Source organism: Hydra vulgaris, chromosome 12, assembly GCF_038396675.1.
Source record: "Hydra vulgaris chromosome 12, alternate assembly HydraT2T_AEP".
NCBI lineage: Eukaryota > Metazoa > Cnidaria > Hydrozoa > Anthoathecata > Hydridae > Hydra > Hydra vulgaris.
Genome location: NC_088931.1, coordinates 82772941 through 82791820, shown reverse-complemented (window position 1 = coordinate 82791820; position 18880 = coordinate 82772941). Strand labels below are relative to the sequence as shown.

At 28.3% G+C, this 18880-nt stretch overlaps 2 protein-coding genes across 2 annotated transcripts; one reads left to right on the top strand and one right to left on the bottom strand.

Moving 5' to 3' along the window:
• Positions 1-557: 557 nt before the first annotated feature.
• Positions 558-2985, bottom strand: LOC136088412 (uncharacterized). Its single transcript, XM_065812120.1, has 4 exons — positions 2969-2985; positions 1208-2741; positions 1070-1138; positions 558-748 (listed from the first exon to the last, which is right to left on the bottom strand). The coding sequence occupies exons 1-2, from the start codon at positions 2983-2985 to the stop codon at positions 2009-2011; spliced, it is 750 nt and encodes a 249-aa protein (XP_065668192.1). The 3' UTR covers positions 558-748; positions 1070-1138; positions 1208-2008.
• Positions 2986-16572: 13587 nt separating this feature from the next.
• Positions 16573-17136, top strand: LOC136088411 (uncharacterized). The gene has a single exon (XM_065812119.1). It carries the CDS (start codon positions 16573-16575, stop codon positions 17134-17136), a length of 564 nt encoding a protein of 187 aa, XP_065668191.1.
• The last annotated feature ends 1744 nt before the right edge of the window (positions 17137-18880 follow it).

Genomic DNA, 18880 nt, shown 5'->3' with positions numbered 1-18880 from the left:
ATGGGATACGCGTGGATTTTTTCCATATGTAACCCATGTGGGGATTATTATTTTGTCCCATGTGGGTTTCATATGGTAAATCCCACATGGATTCCATATGGTAAATCCCATATGGGATACGCGTGGGTTTTTACCATATGTAACCCATATGGGGATTATTATTTTGTCCCATGTGGGTTTTATATGGTAAATCCCACATGGGTTTTATGTGGTAAATCCTACATGGGATATAGGTGGAAAATACTACATGTTATAGATCTTAAATGCCACATATTTTAATCTAAATGGTATAAAAGTAGTCAATACTAGACAAATGAAAATCCGAATGCTTCTATGATAATTTTTAAAATTCTTTTAATTTAAAAATTACTTAAATAATAATTTAAAATTAATCATCGGAGCTTTCAGAGAGGCTTAACTTAGAGTCTGGTATTTGCTACTTTATCCCATTTGGTATTCAAAATGTGTAGCATTTTTGATCTTTTACATGTGATGTTTTCCACCTATAACCTATGTGGGATTTACCTTAAATTATTATGACGAAATTTTATAAAAGTAAAAAACGTGTTGCAAAATAAATTTATTTTAAAATAAATGCTATTAATCAATACATCCGAAATGAATATTAAAAATATTATTTTTTCTATGGCGATTTACACGCCGTTTTTTGTCGATTAAATTAATTATATCGCTTCGGCTTGCATAATACCAAGGTTTTTAGTATCTTCTAACTTTCTTCAAACATTTTCTAAAAAAAAAAAAAAAATATAAATACAAATATATATAAATATAAATATAAACATAAATATAAATATATATATATATATATATATATATATATATAGAGAGAGAGAGAGAGAGAGAGAGAGAGAGAGAGAGAGAGAGAGAGAGAGAGAGAGAGAGAGAGAGAGAGAGAGAGAGAGAGTGAGTGAGTGAGAGACAGAGAGTGAGAGAGAGAGCAATTTTAATAAGGAACCTTATTAGTCGAGCAATTTTAATTATTAGCCAGGTCGAAGTCATTGATGACTACAATATTTCACAAGTAATTATTTCCTAATTTATTACTTACAATGACCAACGTATTATGGGTAATTGAACACATGTTATGCGTAATGAGCTTGAACCCATGAGTAGAACCCTGAAAAAAAGTGATCAATTAGGATAAGTAGTTAAACAAAAAAACAAAAACAAAAATGTAAAAACCTACTTTTTCAATGATGTAGACGTTGGGTGCCACTGGATGCAAAAGTATCTTTACTTCTTCGTCACACACACGGCCTTCTATAATAACAGGCCTTGACATCGCGCAAAATGCCGTAAAAACTGAAGGCCGATTAAACTTTCACTTTTACTTATATTGATATATTTTTATATTAGGTAGGGTGTAATGGCAGTCTATGTTTTCTAATAATAATCTTTAGTAAAGACGGAAATATAAAAAGAAAACCAAAAAATTGTTAAAAGATAATCATATTTTTCGTATTTCAAATTTCATTAAAATTATTTATGTAATATTAAATAGTATCAATAACAAGCAGAACCATAACAAAGCATATATCTATATATTAGAAAGATAACTGTATTTTTAATTTTTTTTGCTAAAAATATCTCAACAGGGTAAATATTTACAAATCCAAACATATTGAGAGACATATAGGCTAATGAGAAAATAAAAAACATAACAAGTAAATAGCATAATAAATTACTAATATATAATAAAAGCATAATAAATTACTAATATATAATATATAATACATAATAAAAACTAATTTTCACATAAATTATGATAGCTTTAGTATTTTGGGAGTGGTAATTAGTAAGTAATTCTTTAGCAGAATATTAGAATATACTCTGCATTGTTTTTATGTGATTTTAAATTTATATTTAGCAGCAATGAACTGAAACTGAGTAACACAAAATGTTCTGGATAAAGGGTCAGTAGCACCTTGAAAAAAAAGCAAAATATTGACCATTAGACAAGAGTATCAGAAGGAATTTCAGGTCCGCCTCAGTTTAGGCTATACAGATAACTGCCATATTTATAATAATAATTGGTAGAATCATCATAAATTTTTATTTCGCTTTTTTGCACATAGCCAGCTATGTAAACTATATCCACTAATGTAGATTTATTAACTGAGCTTTCAAGATCATGAATATTATCCAAAAGTTCTTTTTCATCAGTAGAAATATCTCTTAAACATATGTCACAAGTATGACAATCGATACCATCAACAGGAATGTCAAATTGTAATATCAATTCAGTATGTTGAATATTAATTTTTTCAATTACAGACTTAGCGTTTATAAAGTAAGTACCTCCAGATCCCTGTCGAAGCTTAGAAAAAGCTTTTTCAAGTGGATCTGTTAAAAACCAACCTAATAAGACATACTTTGCTCCATTACTCAACAAAGTTTCTACGAGATCAATAAAGCCATAACATAAATGCGCTATTACATTGCTGGTATCTAGCGTAAGCTGTTTTACACGCTTACCTGTAGGTTTCATAAAATTTGACAGCTCAGCAATATCTCGTAGCAGTTGTAACTGTTGATCACCAACTCCGCATAATTCATTTCTAAACCGAACGCCAGCACTAGGTGCTTTGACATTAACAACATTCGAAAAAAAAATTATTTTTTCAATAAATACAGCAGTACCTTCAAATGCTTTATTTTCAATCTCTGGATGCGTTCTTAATGCAGCTACTGTTTCTTCACAAAAAAACAGACAAACAAAACTTTACAGATTGTCTCTCTATTGGTTTTGGATAAACCGATTTAGCTGTAAGTTTAGAGAGTTTAAAAAGACTATTGCACTCAGTTTTATATAAAGTTTTTAAATCACTCCACTTAGCCAAAGCCAGTTCTTTATTGTTCAAAAATTGAAGTTCGCCAGTCTTTTCTGTCAACCAATTGTTTCATATAGATTTTAAGAGATGCACATAATCATACAATAAATATATACCTGATGTTGTTAACCATGGTTTACTATCAACTGTTTTAAACATTCCAAAAAATCTTTGATTTACAGGGTTACCATCAGTAATTATTACCAGTGTCTTCTATTTTCAATATTATTTATCGTATAGACAATTTGTTGACATTGAGCAAACTGAAATTCAGAGGAAAGATTTGCAACAGGTTGAGCTCTACATATAAATTCTGGACCTCCAAAAAATTTTGTTTTTATTAACTTTAATTTGTTTACAGCTAAAGATGAAATATTTCAAGTTGTGCCATTATGGTTAGCTACAAATGAATAATCATTGAAAATTTCTGAAATAAATAATGGAACACCAAGTTTGTACATTTTTGATTGTATGTGTAAACTTTTTTTATTAAGCTGGAAAACAATAACATCATTACTATCACTTAACAAAGATTGAATATCGTCAAATATAAGTTCATCCTCTTTTAGAAAATCATTTAACTCATCTGGTAAAATGCTTCGAAAACCGCTTGAAGTTACAGTTTTTCTAACTTTACTTGCTGGTGTGGCTAAACAACTAGGCAGAATTTTTTTAAAAACAGATGGTAGGTTTAAAGGTCGTTGCTTCCCATATTTGCTTTCAAAAGGTGCTTCATTTGGCCAATGAAGTTGACATACTGCTGTATAGTCTGTAACAATAAAACCAGTTCTTGGAATAGCTTCACAACATCTTTTTCTCTCCTCTAGATTCTTCGGGAATTTATAAATTGATATTTTTGTTGCAGTTGAGTCTTGATATTTTTGTTGTAGTTGTAATTGATACTGTAGTTGTATAAATTGATATTTTTGTTGTAGTTGAGATAGTTCGACTTGCAAAGAGATACACAGCATTTTAAAGGCATTTTACTTATTAAAAAAACTTATCGTTAGTTTGACAATATTATTACCTTACAATGTAACACCTTGAACCTTACAACGTTATCGTCTTGAAGTTGCACTATCTAATTTATAAACCAATCAAATTTTAAGGATTTATTAAAAAAGCGTGAACACAAACTTTCGTTTAATGTTAAAAAATGAAAATGTAAACACAGTAATAGGAAATGGCCTTCAGTTTAACAACTTTGTTGTGCGATGTCAAGGCCTGTTATTATAGGCCGTGGTCACACATAATATAATATTCTGAAACTAATAAACAAACATCTACATTTCTATAAGTAAATTTATTATTTGATAATTGCCTTCATATCCTATCTTATTTTCATATCATAATCTATTATGGTATTATTTATAAAACATATCAAAACAATATTATTAAATTTGTGATGTTCAAATATCATATGAACATTCTGTAACATGTTCATATGATATTTGAATATAGTTCTTGAGTATATTATCTGCAAACAATTGACTGATGCAAGTTCAAATGTTGTCAAAAACCAAGCATGCATGCATGGGACACTGCAGTGTCCCACAAAGAAATGCTGGTTTGAGTCAAATTTTTTTTATTAAAAAAAAGTATTAAAATAGGGGTGAGATAAGGAGGTTCCAAAACTTTTAACTTTATATATAATAAGGTTCATAAAACTTAATGGACTTACGAAGTACATTGAGGAGCAAAAACAGGATATTTACAGAAACTTTTCAATTTTTAATCTGGAGTACCACAGTGTAATTGGAAATAAAGTCTCTGGGTCCAGTATTCAAAGTAATATGATCTAAAGTAACATATAAATTAAATAAAATGCTTTAAAATGCATGCAGTTATACATATAACTCCTGATAGTTAATATATGTATAACTAGTTATACATAAAATTTATTATATAAACTTATTTTTTAAGGTTATGCTTGAACAAATTAGTTCCAATTAATTCAAATTCAAGATTTAGTTCAAGTTCTTATTTGTTCATTGTTTTTTCACTATTTTATATTTATTTGATCAAATTTGTTAACTAGTACTAATTCTTACTACAGTAAGAATATTTATCATTGTTGAACATGATTTTATAAGTAACTTAATTTTACTTTCAACATATTTTGACAACACCCTTTACATTTTAAATGATGACAGCTTTACTTTTCTATCGATGTTAAATTTATTACGTTTCAATAACTCAGATTGAATTTTAACTGAATTATTGTAAGCTTTGTAAGGGTTTGTTGTATATCAAATGGTGTTGTAAATAAAGTGAAAATAATATATATATATAAATATATATATATATGAATATATATATATAAATATATATATGAATATATATATATAAATATATATATATATGCCAGTAGATAGAGGGGCAGTGTGAGTTTAACAATAATTGACAATGGGGAGGGGATGTTGAGACCAAAATAATGTCAATTAAAAAATTGAATTTAAAAAAAAAGTAAAATATTTTATTTAAAAAAAAAGTAAAACAATTTATGCTAGCTATGAGCAGGTTTTAGAGGTATTTACACCAACAATGCGGTCTAAAAACATCTTGCTTTGTTGCTTAAAACTGTAGAGGATCATAGGAAAAACAATTTAAATTCAGAAATTAGCTTGCTTATCTGAAAGAACAGTTTATGTTTTTTTTTTTTACTTTTAGTACTGTTGAGAATAAATGTATAATTGAACCAGAAAAAAATTGATGGTATATGCATTTTTTATATTACATTAACAATTCAGATATACCATCATAATATGATAACAAAAACTGACATCATTTTTAATTGGAGATGGCAAAAAATTGACTGAGTTTGATAAAGGGTGAAGGTGTTCAATAAACAGGTCATCATCTGACATCATTATGCATAGATGACCCATGATTTAGGTAAAACAAATAATCAATTTGCCATATTTCTCTTTAGAAAGTGTAAGAAAAAAGCATTGTTATGCTGAGAACCTGCCTAATGAGCAAGCTTTGACCACCTATTTTACAAATTTGAGAGACAGAAGTGAAAGTGCGAATCGCAAAATAACTAATAACAATGCTCAAAATTGATTTTAACTTTGTAGACTAACATTAATATAGTATTTAGAAATAATAAATGAAGTTTACATGATTTTTATAATTTGTATTTATTTCCATTAATTATCAGTTGTCAGTCTCTATTTTATAAAATGAATTAAAAAATTATTTATTTATAGTATAATAATAATACATAAATACTAGTTTCCTAATGCTATTATCATCACAATGTTAATGGTATTTATTTTAAAGTGAAATTTTGTATCAATTTTATTGTTTTAATGTTATATTTATATATATATATATATATATATATATATATATATATATATATATATATATATATATATCACTTTTACTTTATTTACAACACCATTTGATATACAACAAACCCATACAAAGCTTACAATAATTCAGTTAAAATTCAATCTGAGTTATTGAAACGTAATAAATTTAACATCAATAGAAAAGTAAAGCTGTCATCATTTAAAATATAAAGGGTGTTGTCAAAATATGTTGAAAGTAAAATTAAGTTACTAATAAAATCACGTTCAACAATGATAAATATTCTTACTGTAGTAAGAATTTGTACTAGTTAACAAATTTGATCAAATAAATATAAAATAGTGAAAAACAATTAAGAACTTGAACTAAATAAGAACTTGAACTAAATCTTGAATTTGAATTAATTGGTACTAATTTGTTTAAGCATAACCTTAAAAAATAAGTTTATATAATAAATTTTATGTATAACTAGTTATACATATATTAACTATCAGGAGTTATATGTATAACTGCATGCATTTTAAAGCATTTTATTTAATTTATATGTTACTTTAGGTCATATTACTTTGAATACTGGACCCAGAGACTTTATTCCCAATTACACTGTGGTACTCCAGATTAAAAATTGAAAAGTTTCTGTAAATATCCTGTTTTTGTTCCTCAATGTAGTTCGTAAGTCCCTTAAGTCTTAAGGACCTTATTATATCTAAAGTTAAAAGTTTTGGAGCATAAAAATAGTTACAGAAACCCATCTCCATCCTATTTTTTTCTTTTTTCAATAGAGAAAATTGGGAATTCTTTGACCTGCATTTCTTTGTGGGACACTGCAGTGTCCCATGCATGCAAGATTGGTTTTTGACAACATTTGCATCTTTTGACAACTTGCATCAGTTAATTGTTTGCAAATTATTTACTCAAGATCTAAATTCAAATAACTATTATATTATCCTAATAATACGTCTATTTGCACAAATTTTAATCTTATTTCTATAAAGAAAGATAAACATTATTCGTGGTTCTTACATACTTGCTTGCCATTCTCTATATTAATATAAAATATTTTCACACAATATAAACGTAACGCAATGCAATGTCGATTTAAAAATTTTTTTTTAGTTTTTTTTAAAAAATTTTTTTTTAGTTACCAGCTTTCAAATTAATTCCCATGCCAATCCCACAGGAAACCCACGTGGGATTTCCCATGTGTGTAAATACCATATGGTTCCCACATGTAACCCATGTGGGATTACCCACATGGGTTTAAGGTGACAAATTTCCATACGGATACCACATGGGAAAATCCGTCCCACGTAAATCCCATATATCCCACACGGAACCCACGCGGAACCCATGTGGGACGCGGTTTTATTTTTCACTGGGCGAAGTATGGCTACATTTGCTAACAGTTATTGACAATAGTCCCATAAGCGGGGCTGCCCCCTCCCTGGGAATATCCTTGGTGAGTTGGTGAAGTCTAAAGTTGGAGACTCTCCTTGCATTGCTGTTAAAGCCATCTTGGGTTCTTTGATTTACGACTGGCACTTCCCTTATTATTGTTGTGGCTTTTATATTCACTCCTTACGCTGGCTTTTGATTAGACTCGACGTTACAGAACTTACAACAAAGACTAATTTTTCTTTTACTAATTTATCACATTTACTTACTATTTTTATTATTTTACATTAATGTTTTCATGAGGACGCTTGTTCCTTCCTTCTGACTTTGAGTTTTTATGCATTTTATGAGTTGAGTTCTTTATGTACATTTTAATATACAAAACCCTGGTACGTTTTTGGTTTTATATTGAAAAGATTTGTGGTTTCTGTAGTATTATATTTGTTTGACGTCGCTATGCCATTTTTGTTTTTGTGAGCACTTTAATGTCTTCATTAACGATCTTTTTATTTTTCCTGACAACAATTTTGTTTTTAGTTTCTCGTTTGTTATAGTTTGTTATATTGCTATAGCTATAGTATGATTGTTGTTGGTATAAAAAATGTTGTGTTATGATTGTGTGCGAGTTACAATTTTTTGGTATAATGTAAGTAATGAATGATGTAAAAAACCAAATTAAAAACTCATAAAAATTTTCAAATTAAAACTCATAAAAAACTATTTACGTTCCACTATGGGTCAAGACCGCTTATCTGCATTAGCTTTAATTTCCATTGAAAATAAAATAAGTCGGTCCTTGGACTGTTCTGATTTAATTGATGAGTTTGCGTCTTTAAAAGTCAGAAAGGTAAAGTTTTAAGTCAATGTAATCGATCCTCCTAAAATCTGCGAAAAAAATTAATGGTATCGCATTTTGAGTAGTCTTATTAGTGCATCTTCATCCAAAATAAAAAAAATACTTAATGTACATTTAAAACCTATGTGCGTTTTTTGCTTCGTTACGTTCTAATAAATATCCAAAACACAATAGAACACAAGAATTAAAAACTCAACTAATATAATAGAAAACTTGCCTATGGCCTCGCATATGGTAAATCCGCCACTGTATATATATATATATATTTTTTATATATATATATATATATATATATTTATATATATATATATATATATATATATATATATATATATATATATATATTTAAACAACTTTAAAAAGTATTCTACACAATAGAGTGCTCAATGTTCTTAAAAGAACAGAGCAATTATATTAGTAGTAGAAAATCACTTAACAAAAATTTTTTCCATTTAATGGAAATGGAAAAAATTTTTGTTAAGTGATTTTCTACTACTAATATATATATATATATATATATATATATATATATATTATATATATATATATATATATATATATATATATATATATATATATATATATATATATATATATATATATATATATATATGTATATATATATATACATATAATGTATATGTGTGTCTTTGTGTGTATGTGTTTGAGAGGAATGAATCTATAAATGTAGGTATAGCTTATATGCTATTATTTATAGCACTTCCCTAAATGAAATGAACACTTCTATGCTCTTATTGTTATTATTTAAGTATTATTATCTCTATAATTGACATTAGTATTTTTACTATTGTTACTGTTGTAAATTACATTTTTACTATTGTTACTGTTAATATTATAATTATTATTGTTTTTACTACTATTATTATTACAATGATTATTACCTTATTATTATTATTAATTTTATTATTATTAATTTACTATATAGTTTATATACTTTTTCAAATTTACGATTAATATTTGTAGGTCGTCACGTTTTTGTCAGTTACATAACTATTTGTGACTGAGCCTAGCTTTGTATTAATTTTATTTTATAAAGTGAAATAGATGATTGATTGACTAAATGATCATTAGACATTTTCGGAGCGTTTAAGTAGTGTTGTACTGAAATCGACGCGTTTGTTTGACCCCCATCTTAATGGTAGATATTTTTATTTTTTAATTACGCAATGATCACGTGGTTTTTTCGCCGCCAGAATACAAAAAAAAAAAAAAAAATGTACATGTGTATATCCAGTTTCAGCAGTAAATAATCTGTAAAAATTATAAATAATGATTTTGTAAATGACAACAATAGTTCTGCCAATTACGATCAGTTCAATGTTACAAATGACTGCATATTTATGAACACCGACATGAAATGAGATAATAGCTGCCATTGTTTGCTATCAAAAATTTTCTACAATGTAACTTTTAAATTATAACTTTTTAAGATGCTCAAAACAATATGGCTTATAAAACTGTCTCCTAATTTTATTCAGAAGTTTTATTCTACCAAAACTATAAACAAACTAGCAGTTATATGACTGCATATGACTGCATATTTATGAACACCGACATGAAATGAGATAATAGCTGCCATTGTTTGGCTATAAACAAACTAGCAGCAATGAATTTTTGATGTTTATTTATGTACAATATTAGTTTTTTTGAGAAATGGGTAAAGAATACCATAGTATCTCATAAAGAAATTTTTTAACTTGTTAAACAAAGAAATTATAACAGTTACAATTAGTTACAATAGCTGAAGCATGAATGCGGCGGCGAAGAAGTTCTGAAAATAAGTTTATATTCCAAAAATAAAATATAATGAGCACACAGTAGTTAATGAGATATATTTATATTTGTTTGTATATTTAGTTTATATATATATTTAGTTTATATATATACTTGATATTCATTTATTAGTAATAACTATCGACACAAAACTGAGAGGAGTTTTTAATTGAAGCTAAATTACAAAAGTGAGATTTAATTTTTTTTTTTTAATGAAATCTAACTTTGAAAATATTAATCTGTCTGTTAATAAAACCTATTTTTTAAAACAATTTTTTTTAAATTTTCTCTACTTTTACTCCACAACACTTTTAATATAAGTTGATATTTGTCAATAGGCTTTTTATGTGAGTTTTTTATTTTTATTTGAAGAGTTTATGCTTTTTTTTGTTTAAATGTATTTTTCTCAGTTCTCTAAAATGCACGACTTTGCGGTAAATATCTCAAGATTTTCTTGATTGATTTCCATGAAACTTTTAGGAGTTGTTCCTTTTGTTGTTATGGATGTCCTCTACCACTTTTATGACATGATAATCTAATTCAAAGATTTTAAAGCCAAAATATAGTCAAAAATACCTTATTTTTTAATTTTGAAGAGTTTTTCTTATAAAAAAAAAAATCTTTATTGTATTAAAATTAAATTTACAAAATTTCAAGTTAATAGCTTTAATAGTTTTTGAGATAATCACCGCAGCAAAATAATGATATTTTTGGGTTTCTTGGACCAAATTTCTGAAACCAAAAAAAGTTTTAACTTTTTTTTTTAATTTTATCATTCAAGAGTTAATTTTAATCAATTTAGAATGTAAATAATATCTAAAATGTAATTTTTAAAGGATTTGATTTATTTAGTGGTCTACCACCTTAAGCTTGAAGTTTGCACGTCATATCTAAAACATCAAAAAATCCTGTCTACGCCACTGTCTGAGCTTCTAAGGAGTAGACGAAACGAAGGAAAAAGCTTTTGAAAATAGCAAGAAAAAATTCTAATTCAAAAAAAATTTAGTATAAATGGTATATACAAATAACGAAAATTCACTGTACAAGGAAAAGAGAAAACGACGGCACAAAAAAAAAAAAAAACTAAACTTCTTAACTACAAAAAATGCAAAAGAGTTTTGTTAATTTTTATAAAAAGATGCACAAGGAAATATCGAAAATGACTTCAATCTTTAAGATTTTGCAAATATAATAAATTGTTGCCCTATTTCAGTTCTTCCAGTAATCTTATAATGTTAGAGTGAATAATGTTTAACCGACTCTACTTTTATTGAGAATAAATTACTGAACGAAAACCAATTTGGTTAAAAAAAATAACTCAAATAGGCATGTCATTCTTCAACTTATGCGCAGCTAACTGACTCTTTTAACAATTCTTGTTTTACGTTAGGAGGGTTTATTGATTTGTCCGATGGTTACCTTAGAAGGGTTTACTGATTTATCTGATTATTACATTAGGTTAGGTTATTGATATGCCCAAACCATTTCAAACCTTTCTCATCAAATCCTATTTAAACAACAAATGTCTTAAGGTAGGTGAAACTTTGTTTTGGTTTAAAAGTTATTTTAATAACCTAATTATTTATATAGTTAATAATCTATTTTAATAACCTAAATTGAAATAAAGTAATTAAGTTTACCATAAAGACTACTGTTAAATGAAAGTTATTAAAATCATCGGATTTTTCATCGGATTACGTTTTAATTGTTTATGTAATAAACAATTAAAACATAGTCCGATGAAAAATCACACAGCACCGCGGAAGGGCATTTGAAAGGAAGTTCACGCCTCCTGTCTCACCGATATTAAACTTGCCCAGAGGGCGTTGAACCACGGATTTCTAGTTTCTGAGGCAAGCGCGCTAACCACTAGGCTACGGCTGATCAAATTATGATAAGTAGTTCTTGGCTAATATGAAATGATATAACGTTTAAAAAAAAAAAGTAAATAAAAAGCTTAGCAAAATTATACCTTTTTGTTTAGTTGTATTTTTTGAAGTCCCTTATTTACTATATATATATACATTAGTTTAGAATATTCCATCATGCCACATGGAGTGCACAAATCAAAGAGGCTAAAAAGAAAAGATAAGAATCACTAAAATCACTAACTGGATTCATGCTTCAATATGTCAGGAGAGCAATTGATGGCCAAGGTTCATCAAATGATCTTCTTCCACAATCTACAATTGATATAGATTCCTCGAATTCTGACAGCACGCAATCATAAAAAGAACAACTAAAGCCAGAAATGGAAAAGAATCACAATCACATGATTGATGTATATATATATATATATATATATATATATATATATATATATATATATATATATATATATATATATATATATATATATATATATATATATATATATAATATGTTAGTAATGATGGCTATTTGGCAAACAGGCAATTCTCAGTTCAATTTTCGATTCGATTTTTTTGCAATGTTGGTTGTAATCTTAAAATAATAATAATGAATGGATTTTATTAATAAAGTATATAAACTATTATTTATAAATATATAAGATCAATATACCTTAAATTAAAAGTGCTACTGAGCTGTAATTGTACAAATTCAAGGTAACCATGTGTTTTATTTAAATTAATTAATATTTAAATTATTTTAAAATAAATGTTTATTTCGTTTTATTTTTAGAATTCGTTATTTTTAGAATTTCATTTTAGAATTCTTTAGTTTTTTGGTGTACTTCAGTAGGTTTTGGTAAAATAAATTAAATTTATTATTATTTTTTGGTGTCACCCCTTGATGGTGTCACCCGGTGCGGCCCGCACCCCCCTAGCGACGCTCTTATATATACATATATATATATATATATATATATATATATATATATATATATATATATATATATATATATATATATGTATGTATATATATATATATATATATATATATATATATATATATATATATATATATATATATATATATATATATATATATATATATTTATTTATTTGCCTTCAATAAAAAAATTACATTTACAGAATAGCTGGATAAAATATATAAAGCAAAAGAACTAAAAACAAGAAAATATATTTTCTGCTGAAAAGATAACTTCTTTTAATTTTCGTTTAAAAGAAGTTAAAGACCATTTCAAAGCCAAATCAAAATTTGGCAAAACTATTTCATTTAAAAACTATTTTATAATCAGGATTGCGGTAAGAAGTAATTAGTTGTTCAAATTTAGTTTGGCAGAAAGGTTCTTGTAGATTTTTTCCATTGCGATGGTTGTATTTGTTTATGGGTTTTTCATTATAAAGGTTTATAAATACATCAGGAGATAAATGATTTTTACATTTAAACATGAAACATAAAACGTAAACATTTATTTAAGGCTTTCATTTCCCTCAGAAGTGGCTTCGAATTTAAAAAACGATTTGCAAAATTAATTAAGTGTTTATTTTTGCAAAATTAATTAAGTGTTGCAAAATTAATTAAGTAATTAACTGATAAAGAGATTTAAGTTTAGTTTTGTGCGCGCTTCCCCATACAATATTTGCATAATTTAAATGGCAGTGGATAACCGAATAATATAGTCGTTTTAAATGTTGTTTATTTACTTTATATATAATTTCAATACATTATATATAATCCCAACGAACTTTATATATGCTTTTAATACTTATAGCAACTTACATGGAGATATTATTGATTTGTTGTTTCCAGGATAAAATTTCGTCTACAAAAACTCCAATGAATATTTGAATCTTTTTCCCTTTTTAGTACTGTATTATCAATAAAGAGGTCGGGCATCGTATTTGGTAAACATTTTTTTCTGGATATTGGGTAAAAAAGTGTACTTTTTATTTTATAAATGTTGAGGGACAATCTGTTTTATCTTAAACCATTATGAGATTTTATTTAATTTTTGTGTCATATTATTAAAAAGTGTATTTATGTTTTCATGAGATTGGAATAGGTTTGTGTCATTTTCAAAAGTTATAGTGGTTAAATTAGAGACTTTGTTAAGGTCATTTATATATATATTAAAATTAATAGGGGCCCAACTATGCATCCCTGTGGGACACCACATGTTACATTCATTAATAAAGGCAAAAAAGAGTCTTGGATATTAACGAAGTGCTTACAGTTACTAAGATATTACGATTACTTACGATTACTTTTGAACCAGCTTAGGTATTTATCTTTAATGCCATAGAATTCTAATTTTTTTCATAAAAAAGGATAATCGACAGTATATAAAGCTTTAGATAAATTGATGAATGCTCCTAGGGCATAATGAGAATTTTTAAAAGAATCAGAAATGCTACGTGTTAGTTGGAGTATAGCGTGTTCAGTAGAATCGTCTCTCTGGAAGCCAAATTGATTATAATATAAAAGTTTAGTATCAATAAAATAATTGTAGACTCTGTTATACATTATTCTTTCTAAAATTTTAGAGAAAACTGGAAGAACTGAAATAGGACGATAATTTGTGAGATTGCAATAGTCACTTGATTTATAAATAGGAGTTATTTTTGCTTTTATATATATATATATATATACAGTGCCGGTTTTAGCACTACCAGCGCCCTGGGCGAGATTTCTACGGCGCCCCTAGCTCAATTTAACCCCATTCAAAAAAAAGGCAAAGGGTAAAATAACCAATTAGTTTCGCCCCTTTATATTCGGCGCCCTGGGCCATCGCCCAACCAGGCTCTACCCTGACGCCGCCACTGTATATATATATATATATATATATATATATATATATATATATATATATATATATATATATATATATATATATATATATATATATATATATGAAATATATGACAATATGGTGACATGAAATTTTTAAATTTAACATTATATTGATATATATCGTTGGAAAGAGCAGTGTCGGATTAACCCTTAGGCAAATAAGGCACATGCCTTAAGGCCAGCAAAAAATTTATACATAAATTTATATTTGTCTTATCTTTATTGATGAAATTATTATAATTATTCCAATTATTATACACATTTTGTTCATATATCAATTTTACGATGTCAAAAATTGTAACTAATTCATTCTTATAAATGATAATTTTTTTCTTCTAAAATATCAATTTAAAATATTTCGAATGAAATATTCGAAAAATATTGTGTTTTATTATATTTTTGAAATTTGATAACATTTGTTTTAAACAGTGGAACTCTTTCGTAAACAATAACAAAGCGTTGTAATAAAATTAATGGTTTTAGCAAATGAATATACTTTTAGATATAACTATTGTTATAAAATTGTAAATTACAATTTGTAATCCTTTAAATTTATTAGTAGGTTTAAAGAAGAAAAAAGCATCATATTTACTGCAGAAAGAACTGGGTATAGCTTTTTTGTTCAACATGCCAAGTTTTAAATGTTTCTATCAAAACATATTTGTCACATATTTTATTTATTGTTGATATTATTATAATAAAGCTCACTAATATAATATGGATTAGATCCACGTATCTCAACTATACTGAGTGACTTTCATTTTGACTTTCACTATCATACATTATTATCTATATATATATATGTATGATTTTTTATCATATATATATAAAACAATATGTTTAATCATTATTATACCACATATCCATTTTACATATTCTAATTAGTATTATTTTAATTTATAAATTAGTTCTTGCTATAACATAGAAAACGTATATACACTATACATGTAGAACTTCAGTTCTGTGACCTAGGGGTATAAGAAGCAGATCATTAATAAGTCAAACAATCAATCCCAGTGAGTAACTTGCATGTATATTTGAACACCATGCTCCTGAAATAAACAAAAATAAAATCCTTCACTTATAGGAATCTATAATTTTTAATGAATTATGTTGACGCTGTCATCATTATTGTTAGATTTCTGTTGTAATTATTATTTTAATTGAACAAAATATAAATTCTGATCTTTCCAAGTCGAGTCTTTGTCTATTTATTGATGGATTACCTCTCTTTAACAGCACAGTGAAATGTTTTTGGGTTATATGTGGGTGCATTCTAGAAATCCCATCATCTGAATTTATAATTGGTGTTTATTCTGGTAGTTCAAAACCAAATTCATCAAATGATTTTCTCCTGGTATAGTTTCTGTTCTGGTATAGTTTCTGGTATAGTTTCTGGTATAGTTTCTGGTATAGTTTCTGGTATAGTTTCTGTTCTGGTATAGTTTGATTTTTAATTATTATTTCGAAAATTAAAATCTATATTATATATAGGTTTTGTATGTTCTTATCATGCAGTTCACAAGTAATAAATCAATTATTTTTAAATCAAATAATTATGCTATTGAATACATAAAAATACGTTTTTAAAGATCACTTTTACGTTTTACTTTTAGATTAATGTCGATACGTAAAGGTGGTTGGGAGCGAGCGAAGGAATTAGAGAAGAAAATGCATGATGAAGATAAACTCTTAAAGAAAATACCCAAAATCAATTCATTTTTCACTGCCACAAACAAGGTTGATGCTACTGATAATATTACTCTCAACTCCCCACCAACATCTCAAGTTGGTATTGATCACAAGGAAGAAGCTGCAAAAATTGCATTTGAATTTGGACATACTGAAAAATTTGAAGACAGAGCTGATACTGGTTCAGGAACTATTCCCAATGATGTTGGGAGTTTTGGTGAGATAACAGATCATGTGCGTAACATGTGCATCAGCCTTGGAACAATCCATTTTCGAAACTTGGCAGACAGTTATCCAGAAACAAAGCGGGAATGCTGTGGAGTGAATCGCTTCCTAAATTCTAGTGTCTTCAAACGGGTTTTTCCAAATGGTGATATCGTTGATCGTGACTGGCTTGTTTATTCTCCAGCCAAGACATGTGTCTTCTGCTTTCCCTGCATTCTGTTTTCATCTGACTGGTCACAGTTGTCTGACTCAGGATTTAATGATTAGAAGAATATGACACAATACTTAAAATCCCATGAAATCAGTGCAAAAAAACATATAATCAGCTCTCACTTTATGTCAAAGAAGTGTTGCTGCTGGGAGAGTTGACGAGCAATTCCACAACAATATGTTGGAGCAGCGCAATTACTGGAGAAATGTCCTGTCACGCTGTGTTGCAACTACTACTTTTCTTTGTGAGAGAGGTCTCCCTCTTCGAGGTAGCAATGAAGTTGTTGGCTCCAGAGAAAATGGGAATTATTTGGGCATCTTGGAGCTGATTGGTCAATTTGATCCATTTTTGTCCCAGCACATCTGTACTCATGGCAATCGCGGACGCGGTCACACATTGTATTTATCAAAAACAATCTGTGAAGAATTATTTGCAATGATAGGTGAACAATTTATGGGTTTCATAAAGGATGAGATTTCAAAGTCACGGTATTTTTTAGTTTCAGTAGATTCCACTCCTGATATTACCCATTGTGACCAACTGACCATCATTCTTCGTTATATTAATATGGTGGATTACCAGCCTGTGGAGCGTTTTTTGACATTTATCAATATATCCAGTCACACAGGGCAGAATCTTGCTGACACACTGCTTCAGTACTTGTCAGATTAAGACATCGACTACAAAAATTGCTGTGGTCAGACATATGATAATGCCAGCAATATGTCTGGTAAATATATTGGCATGCAACAAATCCTGAAAAACAAAAACAGTTTAGTGGACTATATTCCTTGTGCTGCCCACTCGTTGAACCTACTTGGCCAGTCAGCTGTGGATTGTTGCGTTGAAGCAGTTTCATTTTTTAACATATTGAATTGCCTGTATACTTTCTTTGTAGCATCAACACATCGTTGGGATGTCATGATGACCCATGTTAAAAACCAACCAAATGCCTTGTTCCAAAATACCCATCAGATACCCGGTGGTCTGCTCGAGCTGATGCTGCAAAAGCAGTGATCAAGGGGTACCACCAATTACAAAGTGCTCTTCAGGAGATCTCAGGGGATTGTAATCAGAATGGTAGCACAAGGAATGAAGCGGGTTCATTGGCCAAACACACGGATATTATTGAAGTTGCCCTAGGTTGCAGAGGTTCAACATTAATAGCAAGTTATTGCAAAGTTCTACAATCGAATTAACTCCAGCTATTGGTCTGCTGAAGATCTTGTATATATTTTTGGATGAATGCCGAGAGAAGTTTGATGATTATAATCAGAAGGCAGGTGATCGTTGTGGCAACAGCACATATAAATCTGAAAGTCGAAGACAACCAAAGCGTAAGAGACAAATTAATGATGGAGATGCCGCAGATGCTATGGAAGGGATGTCAAGCCAGCAAAACTTCAAGGTCAATACCTTCTATGTCATCATCGATCAGCTGAAAAATGCGTTAAAGAAACGCATTAAAGCTTACTCAATTGTGCTGCAGAGATTTGGAGTTCTGACTGAGTATGACTCCATGACAGATGAAGATATTGACATTGCTGTTAAAGGAATGGTTACTGTGTACTCGAAAGACCTTTGTTCTGATTTTCCAACAGAATTTCGACAATTTATGTGCTGGTATAAAGAACAGAGAAACTATGAAGAAGGATCAAGTGCACAGAATCAAGTTGATTCAAGTGCTCAGAAGATGTTTAAAATGCTGCACAATTCTGGTGTATATCAAGCATTTCCAAATACTGAAATAGCACTCCGGATCTACTTACGTCTGATGTCAACCAATTGTTCAGGAGAACG

What these genes read in the sequence shown, in the direction of transcription:
- LOC136088411 (XM_065812119.1), top strand. Translation starts at nt 16,573, where the DNA reads ATGTCGATACGTAAAGGTGGTTGGGAGCGAGCGAAGGAATTAGAGAAG.